The following is a 27650-nucleotide window of genomic DNA, read 5'->3' as shown; positions in this document are numbered from 1 at the left end:
TTTTGTATTTAAGGAAGACATTCCATTTGCTATGAAGTTTGTATATTTGTGGATTCCAGGATCCTTCCTAAAACTTTGCATGCCTCAATGGTTTTCCCTCTTGGCTTGATCAAATTATTATACTACTATCTATTTATTTTGTCCTTTTGCACACGTAACTAAGATCCCTAATAAATTTGACTTTAAGTTCTTCCAAAAGATTACCCAAGGTGGACCTGAGCTGATCAAGTGAGTCCTTGTAGGTCTTAGAGTTTTCCTGTTTCAAGACATTTTCCTAATGGTATTGAAGAAGCAAGCTGAGTTCCACAGCTGCAAGAAACAGAATCTGGAAGAGACTTGTAAGCTGCAGATGAGACCATGCAGTTTTGTGAAGCCCTGAGAAGAGGACCCACCTAAGTGATGTATGAATTTATGACTCACGGAAACCTTAATAAATAGGTATTGTTTAAGTTGTTAGGTTTGTGATCATTTGTTGCATAGTCATAGACAACTATAATAATACAGATACCAATTTCTTTAGGATACCAATTCAGGACTTATTTCTGGAGAAGCACTTGCAAACATGTTTTTAGAACTCCTCAGACAGTATGTGTAAAACTCAGAAATATATTAGGTGATATTTTTTGTGTAATTCTGTTTTTTAAAAAATATATATAATTGGTGTAATTTTTTGTAACATAATATCAATTAAGATAATTCGTGTCCAGTGCTAGGAAGGAAGGTAAAACTGACAATCTATAATGTAGATGACAAGGTAGATTCACCACTTTTTCAATGAACTAACTGGTAAAAATGTGTTACAAGTGATCAAAAGCATAACCCACAAATTCTGTACATCACTGAACTATATCTCAACTACTGTAAGACTGCTCAATGACATTTCTCACCAAGTGTTGATTTTATCAAAGAAACAACTTTCTTTTTTAAGTTTTTTTCCATAGGGAACATGCACTTGCCAGAGAGACAGTGAGAGAAAGTGAAACAAAATCACCCCTCCAGGAGGATGACCACACCACAATCCCTTCTCCATTCTGCTCCTGGGATTTCAGGCATGCACACACATGTGCCTGGGGTGTTTCAAACCACCAGGTCCAGAACTCGAACTGTGGTTTGCCATGTGGGAGCCCAGCACTTTAACCGTCATGTCACCTGCTGGTCCCTAAGAAACAACTTTTTGTTTTAGTAATTTCTCCACTGCTTTCTCACTTTAAACTTCGTTCATTGCTACTTTTTGTTATTTCCTTCTCTCTGTTTGTTTTAGTTTTAGTTTTCTCTTCTAGTTTCTTGAGGTGGAAACTTAGGTTATTGAGATCTTTCTTCTTTTTTACTGTATCTATTTGCTATACATTTCCTTTTTTACAGTATTTTAGCTATAGCCTGCATATTAGGTTTTGGATTTTTTTCATTCAGTTCTATGCATTTTTAATATTTTCTTAGACAGCTCTTTATATAGATACTTGCTATTTAATGTGTAAGCATTTGGATATTTTTGTTACTGCTTTCTCATTTGATTCCATTATAGTCAGGGAACTATATGATTTCACTCCTTTTAAATTTGTTAAGGTTTGTTTGATGGACCTGGATATGTTCTGTTTCGTTGGCTAGAGTATTCTATAATTTCAGATTCTGTTTCTACTTACAGAGTATTTGGCAAGTATGTTTCTGTGCCAATCTTAAACTCCTGGCACAAGATGATTCCACCAAGCTATAGGGGATTTACGATGGTTCTCCTATCATTATGCAGCAGAGACTAGAAACCTTATCTTAAGAGAAAACCCATCAGAGAGCACAGATATAGGGAGGTGTCAGTTGTGCAATTCTACTCTACTGGTGTTAATAAACTAGGGGCAATGTTTTCTGTGATTTATAATATGACCTTAAAGAAACAACTCAGGGAGCCAGCAGGTGGCATAGTGGTTAAGGCACTGGACTTCCACAAGGCTAACCATGGTTCGAGTTCCGGACCTGGTGGCTTGAAAATAATGCCAGGTTCATGTGCACATGTGCCCAAAATCCCAGGAGGAAAATGGAGGAGAGTGGATTGTGGCATGGCCATTCTCTCTGGCAGGTGATTTCTCACTTTTCCTCACTCTGTCTCTCTCCAGTGATCACAAATGCCCTATGGCAAAAACCTAGAAACAAAACAAAAAAAAACAAAGAAATTAAATCAGACCTCAACTTGTCTAAGGTGGAACCAAACGACATGAACAACTGGTTTGTGGAGAAAATAGAGAGACCATAAAGTCTATTCCTCACTAGTGGAAATTTATTTCTGACTCCTTGGCAGTGACTAAGAATTAACAGTTCATTCTTTTAGTTGTATGTAAATAAATTGTATAGTGTTCTGTGAATGAATTTTGTCATTTGCAGAAAGCCCCTTTCATCTTGTCAATGCAGAATTAAAGAAATCTGCTAGCTGTTGTGATAAGTATGTATGTGGACTATGTCTTAGAATACAGACCATGTCTGACCGAAAGTGCCTAAAACATTCAATAACGACATCATTATTATTTCTTAGGACACTAAGTTAAGATACGAAGTCGAATCATTTTATCATTTTTTTTAATTGCCAGAGGGCACATGTGCTAGCCAGAGAGGGACAGAGAGACAAGAGAGGGGGGAAAATCACCCCTAGTGGAGTGTGGTCCCACCACAATCTCTTCTCCATTTCTCTCTCTTGTCAGGGTTCTGGGCAGGCACCCACATGCAGGCCTCAGGTCTCACTAGCTGTCAGGTCTGTGATTTGAACTGTGTAGTCTACCCTGCAGTTTCCAGCACCTCAAGCACTAGGCTACAGGGCCAGTCCCAAGCTGAATCATTTTGGAGAGGGCGAAATGCTTTGACAATTTATCTCTACACTGTTCTTATATTTGATCACTCTTAACCTCTTCAGTTCTGAAGCAAATTTTGCTGGATAGACCTAAGAGTATTAAAATCAGCCAGTCAATTAATCAAGTGTTTCTGGACACAAGCTAGGATGAATGCGGATTCTTGACAAAGAAAGGAACATGATTTTTCCCTCTCTTTACTGGGTGAGGAAAAGGTAAACGTTGAGCTGCTACTGGTCACCTTTGCCACTAGGTGGCGCTAGAGTCCTTCTGAAACAAGCTGACCCAGGGAAAAGCAGGCACGGAAATAGAGATTCAGAGATTCACAAGATTCACAACCTAATGACATAAGAACTTCTGAACCTATCTGTGTCTGAACCCAGACTTGACTAAATCTCTTGACTTCCAAACTAGACTTTGTATTGTTTTTGTTTCTGCTTTGGGTAATTTATGTTGAGATTCTATCACCTGCAAAATAAGAGCCCTAACGAATCCAACCAAGCCTGTGGAAATGGCCAGCAGGATAACATTGATTAAATCACACTGCCCAAGGCCTGCTACCGTGACACAGCAGCAACACAGTGCCCTGTGCTACTGCAGCCACATGCGATGGTCCCTGATGTGTGTCCCCAGGCCTCCCTGTGCATGTGGAGGTGCTCGTGCAAGCCCATGGTCCTGCTGCTGAGGATGAGGGGAGTGAAGACATGTTGGGGATGACAGACTTTCTCCCTGCTGTTCATGGAAGAAATTTAAAAATCACTTAAAATTACATCACCCTAGATAGGGCTTAGGGCTCTATTAATTTTTTAAAGATACCTACCACCATAGAAAAGTGCTCCAAATCCTGTGATGTAGACAGTTGCATTCGATTGGAAGGATGCAGAAGCTTCTGGCAAACAAATTCGGCGTATGTCATCTGAAAAGGTGACTCTGGGAGAAAACTGCACGACAGCAATGTCGTACTCTCTTGCTGGGGAGTGATATTTCTCGTGGACAATGATTCTTTTGATATTTCTTTTCATTAAGGGAGGGTTGATTTTGTTCCCAAAACTAACAGTCCATTCACGTGGATTTGCACTTCTAGAATAAGTTAGAAATGAGCAGAATATATGAACTGCATACAATATATGAACTATATTCAGGCTAATAAAAGAGAAAAAATACATCATGAAAATACAGAGATGAGAGTTTAGAGTGTCTTTTAGGTCATAGTAAGGTACGTATATTTTATTTTTGCAAGATTTCAATGTGTAAAAATAGTATAATTGAGAAAAATTAAATAAAGATTTCTTTGGACTAGTTGTGATGGGGAGCAGCAATACAAGGCTCTGTGGTGCAGATGCCACATGGGAAGGTCCCAGTTTGTATCCTGAGGGTCCCCTGTGTACCCCAGATGTGTGCACATGCTCATGATCCTGTCCTGCTGAGGCTGGGTATGGATTGTGATGTGAAGAGCTTCTGACACAGTCTCTCTGTGTCAGAAGAAAAAAAATGACAATTTTGTGGACACAACTATTCATATAGCTATTATGTTAACATTTTGTTCTATAAATCAGTCTGTTGTCTTATTGACACAAGTTATTCCCTCAACTTAATCATGCCTAGGTGATAAATCAAGTTTTCTGGATTTGGAAATGTAAAAGTCAGACCTTGGCTTCTGTTTACTCAAATGGGAATGATTATTCTAGAACTTTCAAACAATAATGGCATGATATTACTTAATAAAGCTTGTGTTATGTTATTACATTTGAAGATGAAAGACCTGACAGAAATACCTGACATAAGAGATGCTAAATCAAGATTAAGAAAAAAAAACTTTTTAAATCTTAACGTGAACCAAATCAATAAGATAAAATTTAATTGTGATAAATATAAGATATTGGGTCATTGAGAAAGTCATGATGCATTTTTGCATAGAAAAAAACAGAAAAATACATCATGACTTTTTTAACAACTCAATACTAATTTAGATTCCAAAGTAAATTATAAAAATTTAAAGTGGTGAAACTTCAGCTGGGAGCCATCTCATCTCTGAAAAAAAAAAATGTATCTAGGAATTTTCTTGATTATTAGATAAAAAGTTACCAAACATGTGATGAAGTATCTTAAGTGTTAACTTGATGTTAGACCACGATAATATCAATCAATCTCAAGGTAGGAAAGATCATAGAAATCATTTAGTTCTTTCATTGATCCATTGAAGGAGGGATTAGGCATGAAAAAAACACATGCTTGTTTCCAACTCCACAATCTCATAACATTGTGACCTGGTACAAGTTTCTTAACTTTTCTATCTCTCTCACTAAAAAAGGGCTTATGTAGCAGTGCTAATCAAGTAGAGTGGAAGGAAGAATTATACAACACAAATCTTAAGTCCCCAACCAAATGTTTGTAAACCTAGCAGAGCTTAATAATCGATGTAATGTGTTATAAAAATGCTCTCTGGGTCTGCTCATGATGTAGTGGGTAAGGCAGCTGGATCCCACATGGTCAACTGTGCGGTTCCCATTCCAGACCCAGTGACTTGAAAAACATTCTAGGTGGTGTGCGTGTGTGCCCAAAGTCCTGAGAGGAGCAAGACATGGAGAAGGAATGGTGGTGTGACCATTCTCCATAGGGAGGGCTTTCTCACTTTTTCCCTCTCACCCTCTTCCTTTTTCTCTCTCACTCTCTTGTAGGTGCATATGCCCTCTAGCAAAATTAAAACAAACAAATAAACAAACAAACAAAATGCTTCCAAGTGGTGATTGACTGTTCTTGAACCCTTCTGAAGATTTTTTTTTAAGGGGGGGGTCCTTTGCCTTAGAGTGCCTTTTCTTTTTTGTCTTGTTTTGTTTGTTTGTTTGTTTGTTTGTTTGTTTGTTTTTATTCCCAGAGGGTGTACATGCTTAAGAGAGGATAGAGAGAGAAAGAGAGCGAGAATCCTCCAGTGGGGCATGGTCATACTGCAATCCATTGTCCTCCATTCTTTTATTCTGCCAGAATTTTTTGTACACACACATGCACCCAGCATGTTTTTTTGAGAAACCAGTGCTAAGATTCAAACCAGAGTAGCCACGTGAGATCTGACTTGCTTTGCACAGGGCTTACCCATTTTGCTAAGGAGCTGGTCCACAGTCCTTTTCCTCATTTTGGAATTCCTTTTATGCTGAAGCAGTGCTGCTTATTGGCAAGTTTTTCTTGACTCCCTATTTCACTTCCCCATGAGAGTACTTCAGGTATATTAATACTGCCATCATTTCTCAGTATAAAAGTTTGTCTAAATTTCTCAGATAATTAGAGGATTGTATTAAAATGCTGCTCCTGTTTCTGTAGGTCTGGGATAGGACTTTAGATTCCTGCATTTCTAACAAATTCCTGGTGATGTGAATGTTGCTGTCTGTGGACCATACTTTGAGAGGCAAGGCTATAGCCTCTACTAGACCCTTCTTTTAGTTCCAAGGTTCTACTCTGAAAGCATTTTATTTTGTCAGCTTCTCTTTAAATGTGTTGTTCATAACAAAAATTCACTATCCCAGGCAGGATTTGGCAGTCTCACATCTCATTAATCCTGGGTTCTGTATTTCTTTAATGCAATCTAAATCACAATATAGATTTGGGGACAACTTAATCAAAGTGAGATATCTTCTGACAAAACTTATTTTCACATGTTAAAACACACTTCTGCTTTCTCTGCTGATATACATAGGTTTATAATTATTATTATTTTAGTTCAGACCCAAGTTAGAGCCTTACATTTATATCTGATAAAATTAATCATTTAATTCTTGATTGTTGCCCTAAGATAATTAAGATTCTTTAAAATTTTGTTTTTCTTATCAATACATCCATTTCCCTCCCAGCCTTGTGTCATCAGTTACTTTGATGCACCTAACTTCCACATCATCTGCTCTAGAAAATATACAGTCTAGGGTATGGCAGTGGTTAGATATCTTTGGTAGGGCCATAAAACATCTTTAATATTTCAACAGACATTCTTCTTCTTCTTCTTTTTTTTTTCCCTATAGGTTGCATGTGCTCACCAGAGAGAGAGAGATAGAAAGCGAGCAATCACCCCCCGGGTAGATTGCCACGCTGTACCTTCTCCTCCATTCTCTTTTTTTTTTTTTGGAGAGATTTTTGCTATAGGGTGCGTGCGCTCGCCAGAGACAGAGAGAGACAGAGAGACAGAAAGCAGGAAATCACCCCCCAGGGGGGATGGCCACACAGCAATCCCTTCTCCTCCATTCTCCTCTCGGGATCTTGGGCACGCACGCACACGCACCCGGCGTGAGTTTAAGCCACCAGGTCCGGGATTCAAACCGCGGTCAACTACGTGGGAGTCCAGCAACATAGTCATTACGCTAACTGCTGGTCCCTCCTCCATTCTCTTGAGATTGTGAGCATGCATGCACATGCTCTTGGCATGAGTTTGAAGTCGCCGAGTCTGGAACTTGAACTGTGGTCAGCCATGAGGGAGACCAGTGACATACAATTATGCTATCTGCTGGTCCCTCAACAGATATTCTTAATCATCATGTTTTGGTAGATCTGATTAGTTACTAAGCTACCTGTTTTCCTTGCATTCTAATTTCTATTATTTTCTTTTCCAGAAGCCTTTGTATTTTACTTTGTTAAGTATAATGTTAAGCCTACTATCTATCTTGGTGTGTTTTAGTTCTCTGAGGTATATTTTAAGGGAAAACTAGAGCACTCAGAGAAGAACCAATATGGTAAGGCATTTAGAAGTTGGTACTGTGAACATAAAGTAATGATACTATTTTTACATATGATTTGGAAATTCTCACTCATTTTATGTTTGATCTGCAAAACAGAAACCAAGAATCTACTGTTATTTGTATGAAGAAATAAAGTTGGTCCCTATTTTTCCAAATAGAACAATAAACATGGGTGATAGAAGTTATTACAGAAAGGATTTGGTATTCGATGTTATAAAGATACTTGCAAAAAATAGGACTATCTATCACATCTGAATAACATTGGCAAAGTCAGTGAGCCACTAGTTTGAGGAATTCATTTCAAAACTAAGCTGCATGAGTTATTTCTACTTGTATTGTATATTAGCTTATTGAGCTCTCCTGTCTTTTGAATATTAGGAACATATTATATTAGGTTGTTAAGGAAAGTCATGATGCATTTTTGCATGGAAAAACATTTTTCTTGCAAAAATGCATCATGACTTTCCTGACAACCCAATATATAGATTCTTTGTGATGTAGACTACACACACACACACACACACACACACACACACACATACACACATTCTGTAGAAAGTTAAGGATCTCTATATGGGGTCAGCATGTAGCCTGGTGGTTAAGGGCACTGAACTCCCACATGTTTGACTGCTGTTCTAGTCCTGGACCTGGCGGCTTATTTTCTCACTTTCTCTGTCTCTCTCTCTCACTCTGTCCCTCTCTGGTCAAATTAAAATAAATAAATAAATAAAGTTAAATTTAAAAAATTATAAAAAAAGATCTCTATAAAGATTATATTCTTTTTTTTTAAGATTATATTCTTAGGTAGATGGAATTTATTATGGCAATAAAAGTCAGAATTTATGCATCAAAAGAAATGTGACAAGATCTAGTTTGTCTCTTTCCTAATACTAAAATTCAATGATTTGCCCAAGGTTGCAGACATTTGACCCTGCTCTTCTGCTGGCTAGGACATATTTTTCCCACTAAATCGTGCTGCCACCTGTTTCATAGAGATATTCAGGAAGCCCTTGTTATTGCCAAAATAATTGGTATAATATAGGAGAAAGGCCATAAAGTAAAACTACTTAGAAGTTAAAATTTTAATTGTAAAATGTAAGAGTGATAAAAATATCTAACTGGTATTATGATAAAAAGTAAAACTAAAAATTATGGGAAAAAAGCAAGTTATTTTAACTGATATTTAATAAAATCTAAATTATACAACAGTACTCACCATGAATAAAGAAATACTAATTGTTAATTTGAAAAAATTGTTGTGCAGTACAATGTGCTGTTTTTCACTTCAGATTGATCCTTGGAGCATTATTATCAAGAGGTACTCTGTGATAAGAAGGTGGTCATGGGTCCGCTAACTCTTAGATACTCAAAGGGGTCTCTTTTGAAGTGTGCCTATCCTTATTACACAGTTTCTCTTATTGGTTGTGACCATGCTTTAATTCCGTCAGATCTTCATAGGTCTGTGCTGTAAATTTGATTTGAGCAGTTCTCTATCATCACAGTATCCAACTTCCTGCATCTGTTGAAGATTGCATTTTTCACTTCATAGTCAATTTTATTAGCTATGATCAGCATGAGTCTGATACAAACATTTGGCAGAAACAGACACTGGTATTAAGTGGAGAATATTGTTCGAGTGGGGATTAATTTGATATGTTATTAGGAAATGTTGTTATGATGACTTCTGCTTCCTTACATAGTTTCTTTATTTAAAACTCTGAGAACTTGATTGACAACTGCTAGAGTAATGATTATGACTCCCTCTATTTTCAACTTTCCAAGTATGCAAATGTAACATTATTTTAGAAAAGAACTTGAAGGCAGTTTTTCTTATTTTACTCTAGTATATCTGGGTCATTGAAGAACATGGTAAAATTAAGTGATTTTTTAAACTTACAATGAATAACTTACTTTTTAAAACAGTGCGCTGCAGTGACCAGCCACGTGTTACTAATCAAGGTGCCCCCACACTGATGGACATTATCACGCTGAAGGGAAGCTTGCCAAGGCCAGGCAGCCTTGGCTGCGATGACTCCAGACATTATTCTGTTGACTATTAGTGGAACAACTCGTTTACCACAACCTGAAAGAGATGAGGTCATTAAGTTATAAGAAATATCTCTCTAATGTTTGATACAGAGAACCTAATAGAGAACTGCGCTGTCCTACTGTTACTTACATTATATAAGCATGTGCTATATCACTATCCATTTCCTTTATTTCCTGATATGTTGATGTTTTGTTCACTCCCCAACTTCATGGACATGGATATATGGTCTTCAAAAAGTTCATGGAAAATATTTATAAAAAGTGAACAGCTTTTGAAATTTTTTTGCAATAAGATAAAATTATACTTTCATTTTTCCATGAAATTTTTAAAAAATTTTCTGAAATTTTTCTTATGTTACCCGCTGAAATTATGTTGAGCTAGGAAAGGTTGACATGCCACAAAGTGTAAAATAACCCCTGAGGACTTTCAATGCTAACTATCTAGATATCCAGGGATATCCTACTAAGATGATTGTTTTAGGTAGTCCAGCAGTGTTACCCTCATCAAAGGCCACACAGGTAGAACCAGTTCCCCTGACCAAACCAGTAATTCCCTATTTGTTAGAATCCCCTTTCTCAGCTAATTTTCTTACCTTTTTTTCTCTTTTGCTAGATGATGCATACACTTGTCAGAGAGAGAAAGAGAAAGAGGGGGAAAGGAGAAATCATCTCCCATGGGGAGTGGTCACACCTTGATCCCTTCTCCATCTCTCAGTCCTTTTGGGATTTTTGGCATGCAGGTGCTTTCTCAGCCACTAGGTCTAAAACTTAAACTACTTGGTCAGCCATATGGGATCTGACTGCCTTAACCAGCAGGCTATGGAGCTAGCCCATCTGTTTTTTTTTGTTGTTGTTGTTCATTTGATTTTTTTAAAAAACATTTATTCCTTTATTTCTTTCATGAATAAGAGAGAGCACACCCCCTACAGAGTTCTGACTCTTAATCTTAGCCAGCCTTAGATCATGGGCATGCATGCCCAGCATACTCAGGGAAGTCTCTAGATGTGAATCTGGGACCCTACCAGGTGGGGTTTACATCTTACTACCATACCACTGTCCAGTCCTCCAGCTATTTTTTTGAGTGGTTCTTAACATTATGTGTGGGTTACTATACCCTGACCAGTCTCTCTCTTTAGGATTATGGGTTCCATATTTCCAAATAAGCACCACGTTCATTTCTCCTGGGAATAAACATGCATTCTGTTAAGAGTTTTTGCTAAGAATTCAGTCTATTTAGAGTATGGTGCTAATAAAGTATGTGAGACCCTATCAAGGGTACTTTCTCTCTTTCGCTCTTGCTTGCTTACACACACACACACACACACACACACACACAATTATTTTTTTAAAAAAAGAAAGAGAAAGTAGAAAAAGAATTATTTTACTGGTATTTATTATACTCCCACTATGGCCAGCCACTTATGAAATCTCCATCAGTCTGCCATTATGCCATTATTCTAATTTAATCTACCGTGGGTTTTTTTTTTTTTAATCATTTGAAGGACTAACAGCTTTCCAATTTATCTCCTTGCTTCTAGTCTTGCCCCTCCAATCTGTTTTTCGCACGGCAACTCAAATGATCTTTCTCTGACATGTGTGAACCCTTTAGTGACTCTTCATTGCCCTCCAAATAAAGTAAAAGTGTTTCAGGGTAGTTCTTGTTTTTATTATTATTAATTATATCCCTTTCCCATGCCTTCTGCTCCCTATTCTGTATATCACAGCCATACTGAGATTTTTTTTTCTTTCACAAGAAGTGGCCATCTTCTATTTTGCCTAAAACCATTTTTCTATATTACTCCCACTGCCCAGGACACTCACTCTATGTGTCACTTGATTCATGACCTCTCCTCTCTTCTGTCTCAGGTCCTACAAGACCAGATGAGCTGACTCTCTGACTGACTCCTGTAGCACTGGGCACTTTCTCTGCCATCGCATATACCACACTATTTTAATATATCTTGATTTATTTATGTCTTCTTCTATCTTCTAACTCTAGCTTTGGGGTAGGGATCATGTCCTATTCACAATGATAATACTAACTTCTGGCACACTTTCTGCCACTTAGTGGATGTTAAAAGATATTTGTTGGATGAATGAATAAATAAACAAACATATTTAGAGTATCTGCAAGACAGAGAAGTGAATTAATGAACACCACTGCACAAATTTGTCACCATTTTTGTAAAAGCTTTCAAAATGCAGGCTATAGTGATATGAAGTGAGTTAGTAAAGCCACTGCCAACTATGAAGTTGAGTATATTAAACATGTTTGGTAAGTCACTCACAGATGATGAAGTTCACCTCCTTCCCATGTATTACTTTCTCATCGTTGTATTTCTCAGCAGAAAGCATGTTTTGTAGCATTTAAAAAATTAGAAAAGCAAACCCACTTATTCCAAACCAGAAATTTAGACTTTCTTCAAATCATCTCAGAATTTTTACTATGTAAAATGTTTTCTTGAACATGACTTAAAAAATCAATCCTAGAATTTTTTTTAAAGAAAGGTATTTATATCTATTGTCCAATTTTTCTCTTTCCCAAAGGAAATGTGCAATGTAGTTGAGAAACTATGAGCTCGTATTTGAAGATGTCCTTTCTGATGTGGAAACTTTACTTATTTACTTGAGCTGACTAGACTTACATGCTTGGATAGTTAGCTTTCCTGTGGATGAGCTCAATGCTGAAAAACAAAATAGAACAAAGAGTGATAATTTTATATTCTCCCTGTTTGTCTCAATGACCAAGAATTATCAGAGGGTACTGATCATACATGGATTCTAAACAGTCAAGTGTATAGATCAGTCAGAAGAATGGCTATCTGATGTAACAACATATGTGTACAATTTTTGTACACTTATAGGTCATCTCCCACTAGATGGATGGTATCTCAAGCAGTGGTGTAAGGCACAAATACAGAGTGGTTAAAACACACGAATAGTTTGTATTAATATAGGACTGTGGTTTTCCAATTATGCAGAGTAAACCCTCTTTGGATTCCAACAGGTGATGGGAGAGTGAGAAAAGGGGGAACAGGGAGATGAGGGTCCAGGCTTCAATCCCAGCCTCTACTGGAACATATTTGCTTTTATCTCTGTGATTTACTGAAGATTTCACATAATGAGGCTGGATAGTGGTACAGCAGTAAAATATGACACTCCTCAAGGCTGACCCAGATGGAAATGTCCTGAGTTTGTGTCTGGAGACCTCTGAGTATGCAGGCCATATGCTTGCCTATGAACTGGGGTCAGCTAAGGCTGGGTGGATTGTGGCAGTGAGACTACACTGGGGGTGCTCTTTCTTTATTTCTTTCTCACTCATGGAAATAAATAAATAAATAACAACAAGAAAAAAAGATTTCACACAAGCTTTTTTTATATGGTCAAATGGTTTAGGATTAAAAAAACCCTGAAAATTCTCACATGTACTATATTTAAAATATTTCCTTTTTAAAAAAGAATTATTTATTTAATTTCATTTATTTATTAATTTATGTTTTCATTTGACCAGAGAGAGAGACAAACACACTCAGAGAGAGAGAGAGAGAAAGAGAAAGAGGGAAAGTGAGAAAACAAGCCAACAAGTCCTGGTCTCGAACTGTGGTCAGCCAAGTGGGAGTGTCTAGCACCATGCCACCTGCTGGTCCCAATATTTCTAAAACACAGTTCCTAAATGATCAAAATGCTTTTTTATAAGAATAAACTATTGTGTATTCTAATCTAACATCTGCTGAATATTGGTAAATACCAATTACTGGACACAATCTAAGATTAAACTCTAAATTTCAAACAAAATCAGGAAGCTTACTAACTAAGGAAACACAAACATTTAAACTCAAATACATGTATCAAACCATCATCTTGTATACCACACATATATATAGTTTTTTTTGTTGTTGGTTATTCCTTAATAAAGCTGGGCAACAAGTAAACTTAAGTTTGAAGGTTTCATGAAAAGTATGATGATTTTCAAGATAAAATGGCTTAGTGAGCAGGTGAATGTAGCTGTTTTATATCAGTGCCTTGTTTCTCAGATTCTTATTCTCAGCATACTATTCCCTATTGTGAAAATAACTTTCTAAAATTCTACGTGGGAAACAAATGATGATGAATTCTATGAAGTCGGACCTTTTGCAAATATCCAATCCAAAGATACCCTTAAAGGGAACCCTAAAATTATTGTATGGCAAAGAATTAATTGTTCAAAACAGATTATCAGGGCTCATACCATGGAAGGGACTCAATTTTATGTTAAATGTAGTTTAAGGTATTCAATTTATTGTTTTATTTTTAAAGCAATTTAATTTGTCCTTAATAATGTGTTAACATAATGTTGGTGTTTTTCACTTAAAATTTTGTCAACTTAGTCTGAACTAGATGCAAGCATCAATTTCCAAGAATAATGCCAGAGTAAGAGAGATAGTTGTAAGTCTAATTGAATTTTTAAGGATTGAATTTTTAGGAACAATGATTATTCCTAAAGATAAACTGCCAATACACAAGTAACTAGCAGTTAAAGATTTCTGATTTTAACCAACTAGTTCTACTTTCCAAGTATAGGAGTAAAAAGAAACATTAACATTTTAGTCTTGAAAATGACCCTCTTCTCTCCCCAAGCATACTTCCAAGTTGGAAGAAATTCAGTTTATGTCCAGGGCTCTACATGTTTCAGGTATTAAGATGAAAAATGGAGCAACTGTCACCAGACATGCAGGCAGTAAGCTGCTTTACCACAGCCTTAGTGTCTGCAATGAAGAAGTTGACCTTAGCTTTGCTTTGATACATTGCATATTGTGGAGGACTAACACCACACTGTTACTGTTCAGACAAAACATAGAAAAGATTTTTTCCTTTTTTCTTTTTTCTTTTTTCTTTTTTAAGGTTTTTGCCATAGGGTTTGTGCACTTGACTGAGAGACAATGAGAGGGAAATAAGATATCACCTCCCAGGGGTAATGGTCTCCTCCATTCTCTTCCTGGGATTTTGGGCATGCACACACACAAACCAAGCAATATCAGATTCTTGACAATTTATAGATAAATTTTGGGCTATAAGGTTATTGCTAAACTAAAACTAGATTAAAAAAATTTTAAGGAAATAATATTAACAAGACAATGATTGCCTAATTTTTAAATATTTATTTCACCTTTTCATTATTTATTTTGTCCCTTTTAAAAAGCTTATTTACTGGAGTCCAGTAAGTGGCATGGTGGTTAAGGAGCTGGACACTCCCACATGGCCAACCATGGTTCGAGTCCCAGACCTGGTGGCTTTCTTTCTCATGTTCTCTCTCTCTCTCTCTCTCTCTGTCTCTCTCTGGTAAAATTAAAATAAATGAATGAATATATAAAATTAAGTGAAAAAAATCATTCTTTAACAAAAAAGCTGATTTACTTATGTCTCCTATATGCAAGCACAAGAAAGAGAGAAAGAGAAAGACAGCACCCTCAGCAGGATCCCAATGCATCTCTCTACTCCCATCCCTCAACCAGCCCAAAACCATGGGCAAGCACATGCCTGGTATACTCATGGAGGTCTCTAGACTCATCCTAGGAGCCTTCCCATGTGAGATAGCCTTGCAAAGCATCATGCTTTCCCATTGTGCCACTCTCCAGCCAGTGTAAGTCCCAAAATTAAATGTTCCTAGAGAGTAATGGTTTTATACCTAAGGACTCTCTACTTTGCTTTCCACTAGATGGGCCTTTCCTAAGTGTTAGTAAACACTGCTTTAAAAAAGTGGAAATTTGGAAGCCTTCAAGGTTTCTAGCTCTTTCTACTATTAGTCAATCACTTACATAAATGCTTTCAGATTTCCAAAATCTATGCACCATTTACTAGGTTTCTAGGTAATAATAATCTCTGTGTGCAACATTTTGTTTTCTATTTTCTTGTATATTCTCATAATATTTCTGTGATTTCAACAAGAACAGTTATTAACACTATAATCTTATAGATAAGAAAAGGGAGACAAAACATGGGTCAACTATTTGGGTGACTCAGTGTGTTAGAATTACTGAAATAACTGTCCAATCAGATTCTCCATCAGCACATCCAGTCTTTTAATCTACTACAATCATTAAAATAAACTGAGGCTCACAAGCTGACCATGTAAGAAACAAAAAGGCAAGGCAGGCAGTAACCATTTCATGCTTCATGTCTAGTTTCAGATAATTCAAGCTTTTAAATTCCTGGCAAATCAACTGGTTAATGGATATTATATAGAACACATCATGTAACTTATCAGAATGGCCACTATTTCACAACCTCAATTCATTTGCTTCCTCATTTAACAAAGAAAGTAGATTAATCACTTGACAGGTTTCTCCCTACCTGTTGGGAGAGGTCCACAGCTTTATCCCCTAAGTAGCTGACTCTTTGTCACATCAGCAAACTCCTTCCCATTCCATTACCTCAGATTTTCATTTCCTGATCAGGTTTTCTCTTGAAGAGTCATCTAGACCTTTACAAGAGCAAAACATCCTATTTCATGTCTGATATAAGTCATTTGCTCTGACTCTTCTGGGACTCTTTTAAATTTGCTATCTTTTACAATTTGTAGAGGAAATCTGTACTTATTTCCTGGAAGTAGATGCTGTGGAAGCAGTGTGGCGCACAAGGGTAATCAGGTTTCTGTCTACCTGGACTCCTCAGAGTCTTCATTGTTTATATCAGGGATGAATTTCCAAAAGATGAACATCATAGATAGGACTTCTTTCTTATTTTTTTCAGAGAGGTTTTTTGCTATAGGGCGCATATGCTTGCAGAAAGACAGAGACAGAGAGACAGAAAGCGAGAAATCACCCACCAGGGGAGATGGCCATGCCACAATCCCATCTCCTCCATTTTCCTCTCAGGATTCTGGGCATGCATTCACACGTGCCCGGCATGAGTTTAAGCCACAAAGTCCGAGACTCAAACTGCAGTCGACTACATGGGAGTCTAGCAACAGCCACTATGCCAACTGCTGGTCCCCATAGATAGGATTTCTAAGACATTTGATCACAGAATACTTTTTTTTATGGTGCCTCTCAAGATATTAGAGATGTTGGGTTGAATTTTAGTTGCTTTTTTTTTTTTCTACAGTGCACATACACTTGCACATGTGAGAGACGAAGAGAGTGCATGTGGGAAAGTGAAAAAGCACTCCCTGTGGGGATCACCATGCCACAGTCCCTTTCCTCCACTCTCCTCTTGGGATTTTGGGCACGCATGCACATGTGCCTGGTGTGTTTCTCAAGTTGCCAGTTCCAAAATTTGAACCACACAGTCAGCTATGTGGGATCCAGCCATCTTAATCACTACACCACCTGGCTGGCCCCAGTCACAACTCCTTTTAATTATTAAGTTCCTTAACTTTTGGGGGGTCTAGCTTTCACATCTATAATGGTGAATTTTCCTACCTCAATGGAATATAGAAGGTAAATTAGGTGTTACTTATGAAGAGCATAGAGATGGGCCTTAGAGAAGTGATAATGGTATAATTCACTAATGATGAATTAAAAAGGAAATAATATATAAATATTCCAGTTATTTTTTTCAAGTTTAGTGATTTCTTTTCTTATAATTCATGATAGAGAGTGTACATGAGAAAGAAAGAGGGAGAGAGAGAAATGAGTCCTTTCCACAGGTTTTGATCATGCTTTAATACTCTTCTTCCAGTTCTACAGCCCTTTGGATCATTAGCACTCATGCACATATCCAGGGTATTTTCAGGTTGACCAGGCCTGGGATCACACCATGTGGAATCCAACTTTTCTTGAGTAATACATTATCACTGCGCCATGAAGCTAGCTTTAAATTAGTGATTGCTGTTTTTATAAGCATTATTTATAAGGTAACTTTAGGGACTCCAGAGCTAGTTTACCATTTTTCCCAAATTCCCATAGGATAAAAGCTAACAAAATTTCATAACACCATATATATAGAAACTATCCATACTTTTCAAATGCAAGCAGATGAGTTTGTATTTTAGGAAGGTCCCTCCCAGAAATACAGCTGTTACCAAACTCTTGGTGTTTTCACTTGCTTAGTCATAAGGCAGGGACTGAATAAGATTAGCACTCTGTTAGTGGTAAATATTTGTCTTTATTTGTGGATAAGTGCCCATCTGTACTACTGGGAAAACTACTTGATAACTGATTTTAGACATGCTTTAATTAGAGCATAATAAACCCTTAAATGTTACTTCTTTAACTTGAAATCTTTTTCTATTTAAATTTTGGCTATTTGGAATAGAAATAATGGCAAATAAGTTAAGATTAGACAAAACATGGACCTAATAGACAGCTTCATATCACATAGGAAGGTACCTCCTTACCATTAACTTGGACTGATGAAGCATTTATAGACAAGGCTCTTGTACTCCTTATTTTCTGATTTAAGATGGTATGGATTTTCTTCTCTCTTGCTGCCCTTTGCCCAGTAGAGGGGAACTGGAACGCCATAATTATATCTGCTCTTACACCATCTTCCTCTGGACTGTAGCACACAAGAAAAAGGTACATATAACTTTTGTTATTGCCCTATACTTTTTCTCCATATCTTTCCCCCCTAACTTAGGCCTCAATTGCTAATAATGTCAATGGTGACTCCTTTCATATTCACACTCTTCTATATGTCACTCTCTGGCCCAAGGTCATATTATATAGTATCTCATCTATATATGCATTATGTATTTTGAGTGCATTATGTTCTGCATTATGCTTTGAATGCACTTTCCCAATTAACTTAAAGGCTTATAATAGCAGTTGGGTAATACAGAAATTCAGGGAAAAAAAATCTTAATTGAAATCACAAGCTCTTCAAGTTGAAAGAAACCTTCACGTCTTCTTTAGCCAATAGATCATAAATCTGGTAACTTAATCACTTCTAGAACATTCATGGCAAGTGGTTCTCTAACCCCAGTGTAGAAATTACAATGATTTACAATGATTTTTAAGAAATTTACTTCCCTAAAAATACTAATTTCTCTTTGGTCAGCTCTGATTTTCAGAAGTTTTCATTTTAAATTGAATTATATCTACCTACATCTTCTATTCCATAAGGCTTATGTCTAGCGGTTGGAACATACATAAAACATCAATTCCCTCTTCCTCATAAAATAATTGAAGGCAGCAATATTGTAATCCAGAGTCGTCTCCAGATTCAACATGCCCAGCTCTTTGAACTTTTTTTCAAATAAACAGTTTCAAGTCCCTTCACCTGTGAACTTTTTACATTCTTAAAATTGGAAAATCAAACAATTAGAGGGTGGTTCTATAGAAATTTAAACCACTATATATTAATTTGCCATGTCTCCTATTTTTACATTACAAAAAAATCCAAGCTCTAAAAAATCACTAAAGGCCTATATTCCTTAATCTTTTGGCTACAGATGAGAAAATCTTATAGGTTCTGAGACGCTTTATCTATTATGGTTCATTTAGTCTATGGAATATGAGAATGTAAGTAATCAGAATCTTATGTTAAATAGGCAAACAGATAATCAATAGTTTTCTCTTTTAAATCAGAGAGATTAACTTTGTTTACCAAAGATAATTTTTTTTGCATCTACACTAAAACTATGTAGATAATTGTTACAAAAACAAAGGAGTTTGTAAGATGATGGTGTTTTTAGAATAGTATGGCAAACAGAATTTGAAAATAGTAAATCTGTCTGAATATATTATATTTCCTTTTTCTTTTTGAGAAGTTTTTGCTATAGGGCACGTGCGCGTGCCAGAAAGACAGAGAGAGACAGAGAGACAGAAAGCGAGAAATCAACCCCCCAGGGGAATGACTATGCCGTAATCCCTTCTCCTCCATTCTCCTCTCGGGATCTTGGGCACGCACACACACGCGCTCAGCGTGAGTTTAAGCCACCAGGTCTAGGACTCAAACCGTGGTCGACTACGTGGGAGTCCAAGTGACATAGCCATTACGCCAACTGCTGGTCCCTTTTTCCTTTTTCTTTAAAAAGATGAGTCATACAGGTTCATGAGTTCGTACTTATGACATACTTGTTCTGCTATGTGATTTTCAAAATGACACAATTGAAATCTCTGAGCAATGTGCAACTGATAGGAGTCTTCCCCTTCTAACACAACATAAAATTTATTACAACAGAACATCTTTTTGTTTGGCATGCTTCCTGTCACTAGGGCTTCATTACAGACAAAATTTATGATCCCATTTGTAGTTAATTTTGCTTTGTTATTTTTGAAATGGCATGTCATTTGAAAGAATACAATTTGGTGCATTTAATGACATGCCCCTGGGTTTTCCTAAGCCAATGGGTTCTAGTAGGTTCTGGGCCTTATAATTAGTTGACAGGGCTTGAGTCCTTGTTCTGTCACTTGAGCCAATTGTCATTTGGGGGAACTTTAATAATATCATTTTCCCTCCCTGAATCTTCTATCTACAAAAGGGTGGCCAACGCTTTATGTTGAAACTGTTTTAGAGATAATGTTTATGAAAAATCCTAGCCAAGAGCCCCACTATTAGAGACAAAATATATGAAGGTCTCGGTATATAAGGGTCTCTGTCTTCTTTATCCTTTTTCCCTCCGTGCTTGTGAGTCCACCTTTACCCAAACATACATACGTCAGTCTCACTACTTGGTTCTTGATATAGTGCTTGTTCAATGCTGAATCTATAAATATTTCATCCACCTGTTATTACAAGAAGGAAACTAATGTTAGTAATTATTTTATAATAAGAATAAATCTTTCATTAAATGTTAAAGCAATAAATTTTTGTCATAGGAGTGATATTATTTAGACCTGTGGTTTCTCAACCTTCACATTGCAACATAATCATTTGCTCAATTAAAAAAAATTACAAATGCTGGGGCCTCCACTTCCAGAATTGTGGTTTTAGTGGGTTTTAAGGGTACCGAGGCACTCATTTTTTAACTGTCTTCAAGTAATTATGTGCTGGTGTAGGTATCTTGAGTAGAAGATTTCTCTCTTAAACTCCATAGAGAAGTAGTGGAAAGATAAAGAACAGAGATGGGTTGTATTGGGAGTCTTGATGAGGTGGTCGAGAGAACCGTAGGTTAGTCCTGTGTTTGAGACTTTTGTTCTCATGAACCAAACAACTTCAGACAAGTTACTGAACAAATGTGATCTTCAGTTTCCTAATCTGTAAAGCAAAAATACTGATCTGCTACTCCCAAAGTTATAAAGATAAAACACATACAATTCTGGGTATGTTTTGGTAGTGAATTGCTGGTGATTCCCCAGCCCACATACTGGTACTATAGGTCTAAGCTTTCTCTGTAGGTCTTTGGTTATAAGGTACAACAAGGAGGCACTAGAGATTTAGGAGAGAGTCAAATATTCTTAAATTATAGTTGCTAAATCAGGGAGGAAGAAAGAGTGGGATGGTGTTGAGAGGATTAGGTTAAAGTTGTATCTCTCAGCTTATATCACCAAAAAAGGAGAAGAAAGGCAATTGGTTTTAGTCCATATGCACAATTTCAACCACCCAACACAACTTAATCATATTGTGAAAAACATAAAAAAATATAAAACAGGAAATGTGTTCCAAGGGATAAGGAACAAGTTATGAACTTCCTTAATACTAGCAGGCATTCATAAATGCTATATTATTTTATTTTATTTTGCCAAAGGATGTGTGCACTCACCAGAGAAAGACTGAAAGAGATGTGGAGAGGAGGAAGCACCCCTTTAAGGAATGGTCACAATGCAATCCATTCTTCATTTTTCCCTCCTTTTGGAATTTTTGGCATGCACGTACATGTGCCCTGTGTGTTTTTTAAGCCATTGGCCTGGGACTCAAACTGCATGGTAACCATGTAGGACCCAGCTACCTTAAAAGCTAGGTAACAGACTAGTCCCGTAAATGGTTTTGTAGGAACCACACATTCATTATCTCCTTAACTCTCACAATAACTTCATGAAACAATAATTATTTTTATTCCTATTTTACTAAAGGAGGAAACTTCTTCAGAGGAATTGCATGACTTTCCCTGGTATCATGCAGATTATAGGTCTTTTATCTGCAGGGTCCATTTCATCCTACTATGTCGCACCAGCCTCCCCGTTAAATATGATATAGATGTTACTTCCGTTTCTTTCATAGAGCACATAGCAATAAGAATACATAGTACATATTAAATAGATTCACCTAAAGATAAAGCATAAAATTAGTAAAGATATATATATATATTTGTTAATAGCTTTAAACTTAAGACATAGGGCAGCATTTAGAAAATAGAGAGATTGCTAGGATTCCAAAATAAGTCGTTATTTGAATTTAAATGAGGGAAGCCTATTAAATAATGGATTAAGGTGATATGAAATTCATATGCTAGAAAAGAAACTATTTTGGTATTAGAGACAAAATATATGAAGGTCTCGGTATATAAGGGTCTCTGTCTTCTTTATCCTTTTTCCCTCCGTGCTTGTGAGTCCACCTTTACCCAAACATACATACGTCAGTCTCACTACTTGGTTCTTGATATAGTGCTTGTTCAATGCTGAATCTATAAATATTTCATCCACCTGTTATTACAAGAAGGAAACTAATGTTAGTAATTATTTTATAATAAGAATAAATCTTTCATTAAATGTTAAAGCAATAAATTTTTGTCATAGGAGTGATATTATTTAGACCTGTGGTTTCTCAACCTTCACATTGCAACATAATCATTTGCTCAATTAAAAAAAATTACAAATGCTGGGGCCTCCACTTCCAGAATTGTGGTTTTAGTGGGTTTTAAGGGTACCGAGGCACTCATTTTTTAACTGTCTTCAAGTAATTATGTGCTGGTGTAGGTATCTTGAGTAGAAGATTTCTCTCTTAAACTCCATAGAGAAGTAGTGGAAAGATAAAGAACAGAGATGGGTTGTATTGGGAGTCTTGATGAGGTGGTCGAGAGAACCGTAGGTTAGTCCTGTGTTTGAGACTTTTGTTCTCATGAACCAAACAACTTCAGACAAGTTACTGAACAAATGTGATCTTCAGTTTCCTAATCTGTAAAGCAAAAATACTGATCTGCTACTCCCAAAGTTATAAAGATAAAACACATACAATTCTGGGTATGTTTTGGTAGTGAATTGCTGGTGATTCCCCAGCCCACATACTGGTACTATAGGTCTAAGCTTTCTCTGTAGGTCTTTGGTTATAAGGTACAACAAGGAGGCACTAGAGATTTAGGAGAGAGTCAAATATTCTTAAATTATAGTTGCTAAATCAGGGAGGAAGAAAGAGTGGGATGGTGTTGAGAGGATTAGGTTAAAGTTGTATCTCTCAGCTTATATCACCAAAAAAGGAGAAGAAAGGCAATTGGTTTTAGTCCATATGCACAATTTCAACCACCCAACACAACTTAATCATATTGTGAAAAACATAAAAAAATATAAAACAGGAAATGTGTTCCAAGGGATAAGGAACAAGTTATGAACTTCCTTAATACTAGCAGGCATTCATAAATGCTATATTATTTTATTTTATTTTGCCAAAGGATGTGTGCACTCACCAGAGAAAGACTGAAAGAGATGTGGAGAGGAGGAAGCACCCCTTTAAGGAATGGTCACAATGCAATCCATTCTTCATTTTTCCCTCCTTTTGGAATTTTTGGCATGCACGTACATGTGCCCTGTGTGTTTTTTAAGCCATTGGCCTGGGACTCAAACTGCATGGTAACCATGTAGGACCCAGCTACCTTAAAAGCTAGGTAACAGACTAGTCCCGTAAATGGTTTTGTAGGAACCACACATTCATTATCTCCTTAACTCTCACAATAACTTCATGAAACAATAATTATTTTTATTCCTATTTTACTAAAGGAGGAAACTTCTTCAGAGGAATTGCATGACTTTCCCTGGTATCATGCAGATTATAGGTCTTTTATCTGCAGGGTCCATTTCATCCTACTATGTCGCACCAGCCTCCCCGTTAAATATGATATAGATGTTACTTCCGTTTCTTTCATAGAGCACATAGCAATAAGAATACATAGTACATATTAAATAGATTCACCTAAAGATAAAGCATAAAATTAGTAAAGATATATATATATATTTGTTAATAGCTTTAAACTTAAGACATAGGGCAGCATTTAGAAAATAGAGAGATTGCTAGGATTCCAAAATAAGTCGTTATTTGAATTTAAATGAGGGAAGCCTATTAAATAATGGATTAAGGTGATATGAAATTCATATGCTAGAAAAGAAACTATTTTGGAAGATGTGATTTTTTCCAAGAGTGACATTGTTACAATCATTCCTCTTCTTGTCACCCATGGCCAGCACTATTATTCAGGATCTGTAGGGTGCAGGTGGGAGAGTCCAAAAGAAAAGGAAAGGTAAACAAAAAGGAACAGAGAAAAGTGATACATCTTAAAGGAAGAAAAGTAAATAGCAGCTGAGTATTTAAAGTTTGTTTTATAATTATCCTTTTAATGAGTTCCACCCACAATTGATTCTTGACTGTAACTTGTTGGTGAAGACATTGGATTAAACTTTTTATTCTTTGGATGACATCATTCATCTGGCAGTGTCTGCCTGGAAGGCTATCTAACCTAGCATCAATTCCATATTGATGAGCTGAAAGAATAAAGTAAGCGAATCTTAGTAGAAGTAACTTCAGTGATCACAATAATAAAAGAGTTTCTTCTTTAAAATTAAAATTCCAAGACCTTGTTTCTAGAAAGGTCAGGTTATGAGGTCCAGGAATCTTAATATAGCTAGTGTGAGGATACTTGGAGAAATGTGGTACAGAGATTGCTAAAAATGGTCTCTCTATTAATGAATTTACAACTAGTGGAAAATCAGAGAAAACATGAACCTAAACTTTACTCCTGAAAGGAGTTTATGCATAAACTAGTTTTCTAGAGAATCTGAAATTATCTGACAGGTTCAGGCTTATGTCGTCAGTATTTCAAAAATCCCCCCACCCCTTTGTTTTTTTAAAGCTGTGTGCAAGCTTGTTATAAATTTATTATTATTTATACCACTTCATAGATTTAGAGATCTATACATCTATCCTATCTCCCACTTAAGGACATTTGTAGAGTTTTGTGGTTGGAGTTAATCTCTTAAAATGGAACAAAAGACCCCTTTCAGGGCAGTACCTTTTTCTGGTTGATGATTTTGAAATGCTGGAAATTTCACTGAGATTAAGTTCTAAGAGGGCAATTGAAGGTTAGTTGGGTGTTTAATGAAAGAGTTAGGGAGAGGCTGTCAACTCAAACAAACAGACACACCCAGTCATTCAACTCTCATTCCTGAACTAACTCTGTTTATACATGCCGCCTGTCTTTTCCTGTCAGATGCTTCCTAACCCACTCCCCTTAGAGCAGCATATGCATTCACATAGGGGATGTTTCAAGGCTGGAACAGCAATCTCAGATAGATGTACCACTAAAGATTGGCAAATAGAAGATAAAAACTGGTTTGTTTTTCTCAACATAGCATCAGATGAGCTCCTAAAACTAATGGAGCCAAAAACTTGGTACCAAGACACTTTAGATCCTCTTGCTTTCTCCTAATTATAAGACAGTTATGTGAAGGTGGGTATAAGAGATGCTTTTTAAAAAAGCCTTGAAGTAAGTAAGGCTTAATTAAAGTTACATTGCTACAAGGGTTGAACTCAAGGTAGAAAGAATGCAATCCTATTTGAACCCCTGTCTGCAGTGTTGTTGGCCTGCAGGCCTAGTCTTCAAAACCAATACCTTCTAACAAAGCCCTCGTTTTCCTGCATACATACCCTTCCCGGGTTATTTCTTTGATCTGTGGTACTCTCCCCATTCCTCTGACTCTGTTCGTCTGAATCATCATAACTCTCCTTCAGAATCGATCTCACATAATACCTTCTTTGTAGTTATTCCTTGATCCTGGGACTAATCTTTCTTACTCCCCTCTTAGTTTTTCTTGTCTTTACACTTTCTTCACTTTCTTTATATAGTTACTTATGCAGCTTATTATCTCTTTTACTAAACTTCAGACCCTTGTTGAATAGAGATGGTGATTTATCTTTACACAGTATAATATCTAGCCTAGAGCTGTGCGTACTGTGGGCACGGGCATGTTTTTGTTGAATGAGAGAATAAAAAAGTGAGAACTTATGTGTCAGAAAGCCTTGCATTTACCAGGACACTTTTATAAGCGCTATTAATGTGGTCTAATAAGATTGAGATCAGTGCTCCTAGAAAAAAAGAAAATTGCACATGAATTACTGGAAGAGAGGTTTTTCTTCTTGTGGACCTTTCCTCACAGTTTTATTTACTGTGAAAAGCTCCTCCATGGTGAGACTAGGACGTTGTAATAGTAGGAATAGTTGTCACTGTTGCCTGCCAACTGTGCATCCAGCAAAGACTGCATGGTCTTTGAGCTCATTTGCTTTTATATCAGCCCTTTGAGGTCAGTACCATTATGATTTGCATTATGTAGATGAGGAAGTGATTTGCACAAGGTGACACAGCAGTGAGCCACAGAGCCAGGATTGCAGCCAGGCTGGGCAGCTTTAGAGCCTGCTAATGCCCTCGAAACGCTGACCTCAGGGTGAGCACCTGGGTAGGTTCTCACTAGCAGCTCCTACCCACTGACAATAAGCAGTGTGTACATGGATCAGAAACTCTTATAACCCTCCCTAAAGGCAGCCTGCTTTCTTTGCCCTCTGAGCTCTGAGCACAAGGACCACAATCTTGGCAGTTTTTATCAACATTCTTTAAAGTGGTTATTGTATCTATTTTTTTTTTTAAGGTTTTTGTCATACGGCATGTGCACTTGTCAAAGACAGAGAGAGACAGTGAGAGGAAAAGTGAGAAATCACCTCCAAGGGTAGATAGCCAAGCCATAATCCTTTCTCCTCCATTTTTTTCTTGGGATTTTGGACATGCACACGCACACATCCAGTGTGATTTTCAAGTTACCGGGTCCAGGACTCAAACCGTTGTTAGCCATGTAGGAGTCCAGTGCCTTAATCACTACACCACATATTGTATCTATTGGGCCATTGGAAAAATCATAATGCATTTTTCTAATGCAAAAATGTATCATGACTTTTCTGATGACCCAGTATTTTAAAACTCTAGATATTTATTTATGTATATTCAAGAAGGCAGGTGTGATCCATTCTCTCAAGCCTGGATGAAGCATTGCCCACCTAGGCAAGGAGGATCACAGAATTTTGAGGCTGGTTGACCCTCTGGGGACCAGGGCTAATTCCTACAACAGTGTCATGTCAACTGTAGAAGGTAGTTGGATCTAGTGTCATGTGAGGTCTGTGAGTGTGTAGGTGGAGCGCTATGGAGGGTGACTTTTTGATTACCCTAAACCAGAAGGTAATGAGATCACCACATGGCACGATAGTGTGTGACAATACCAGTCATTTCTTTGATTGCACTAGTCCTTCAACATTTCTTTGTGGAATACCATAAGGAAACAGACAGATATCTGTGACTGACTAACCATAAATAGCACATAGCAACATATTAAATGACCTTATCCCAAATCAGTTTGTATTCCTGAGATTGAGAGGCAAAGTAAATAGGTAGAATTACGAATTTTGCAGTTAAAGGGACTGGCGGGTGGCATGGTGGTTGAGAGCACTAAACTCCCACATGCCCGACTGCAGTTTGTGCCCTGAACCTGGTGGCTTGCTTTCTCACTTTCCTCTTCTCTCTCTCTGTCTCTCAAGTTAAAAAATAATAATAATTTATACATCTATCCTATCTCCCACTTAAGGACATTTGTAGAGTTTTGTGGTTGGAGTTAATCTCTTAAAATGGAACAAAAGACCCCTTTCAGGGCAGTACCTTTTTCTGGTTGATGATTTTGAAATGCTGGAAATTTCACTGAGATTAAGTTCTAAGAGGGCAATTGAAGGTTAGTTGGGTGTTTAATGAAAGAGTTAGGGAGAGGCTGTCAACTCAAACAAACAGACACACCCAGTCATTCAACTCTCATTCCTGAACTAACTCTGTTTATACATGCCGCCTGTCTTTTCCTGTCAGATGCTTCCTAACCCACTCCCCTTAGAGCAGCATATGCATTCACATAGGGGATGTTTCAAGGCTGGAACAGCAATCTCAGATAGATGTACCACT

The 27650-nt window shown here is 37.1% G+C and overlaps 1 protein-coding gene across 1 annotated transcript in view; it reads right to left on the bottom strand.

Annotated features, from left to right (window-relative positions):
• Nucleotides 1–27650, bottom strand: part of TMPRSS11A (transmembrane serine protease 11A) — a 64034-nt gene that overhangs the window by 6793 nt on the left and 29591 nt on the right. Inside the window, exons 4-8 of the mRNA XM_014582877.1 lie at nucleotides 22034–22101; nucleotides 17913–18073; nucleotides 12241–12279; nucleotides 9458–9629; nucleotides 3649–3908 (exon numbers count right to left, since the gene is read on the bottom strand). Of these exons, the coding sequence (XP_014438363.1) occupies nucleotides 3649–3908; nucleotides 9458–9629; nucleotides 12241–12279; nucleotides 17913–18073; nucleotides 22034–22101 (700 nt within the window). The remainder of the gene's footprint in view (nucleotides 1–3648; nucleotides 3909–9457; nucleotides 9630–12240; nucleotides 12280–17912; nucleotides 18074–22033; nucleotides 22102–27650) is intronic.

Source organism: Tupaia chinensis, unplaced genomic scaffold (assembly GCF_000334495.1).
Source record: "Tupaia chinensis unplaced genomic scaffold, TupChi_1.0 Scaffold143894_1, whole genome shotgun sequence".
Taxonomy (NCBI): Eukaryota; Metazoa; Chordata; class Mammalia; order Scandentia; family Tupaiidae; genus Tupaia; species Tupaia belangeri.
This window is presented reverse-complemented; position numbering and strand designations above follow the sequence as displayed.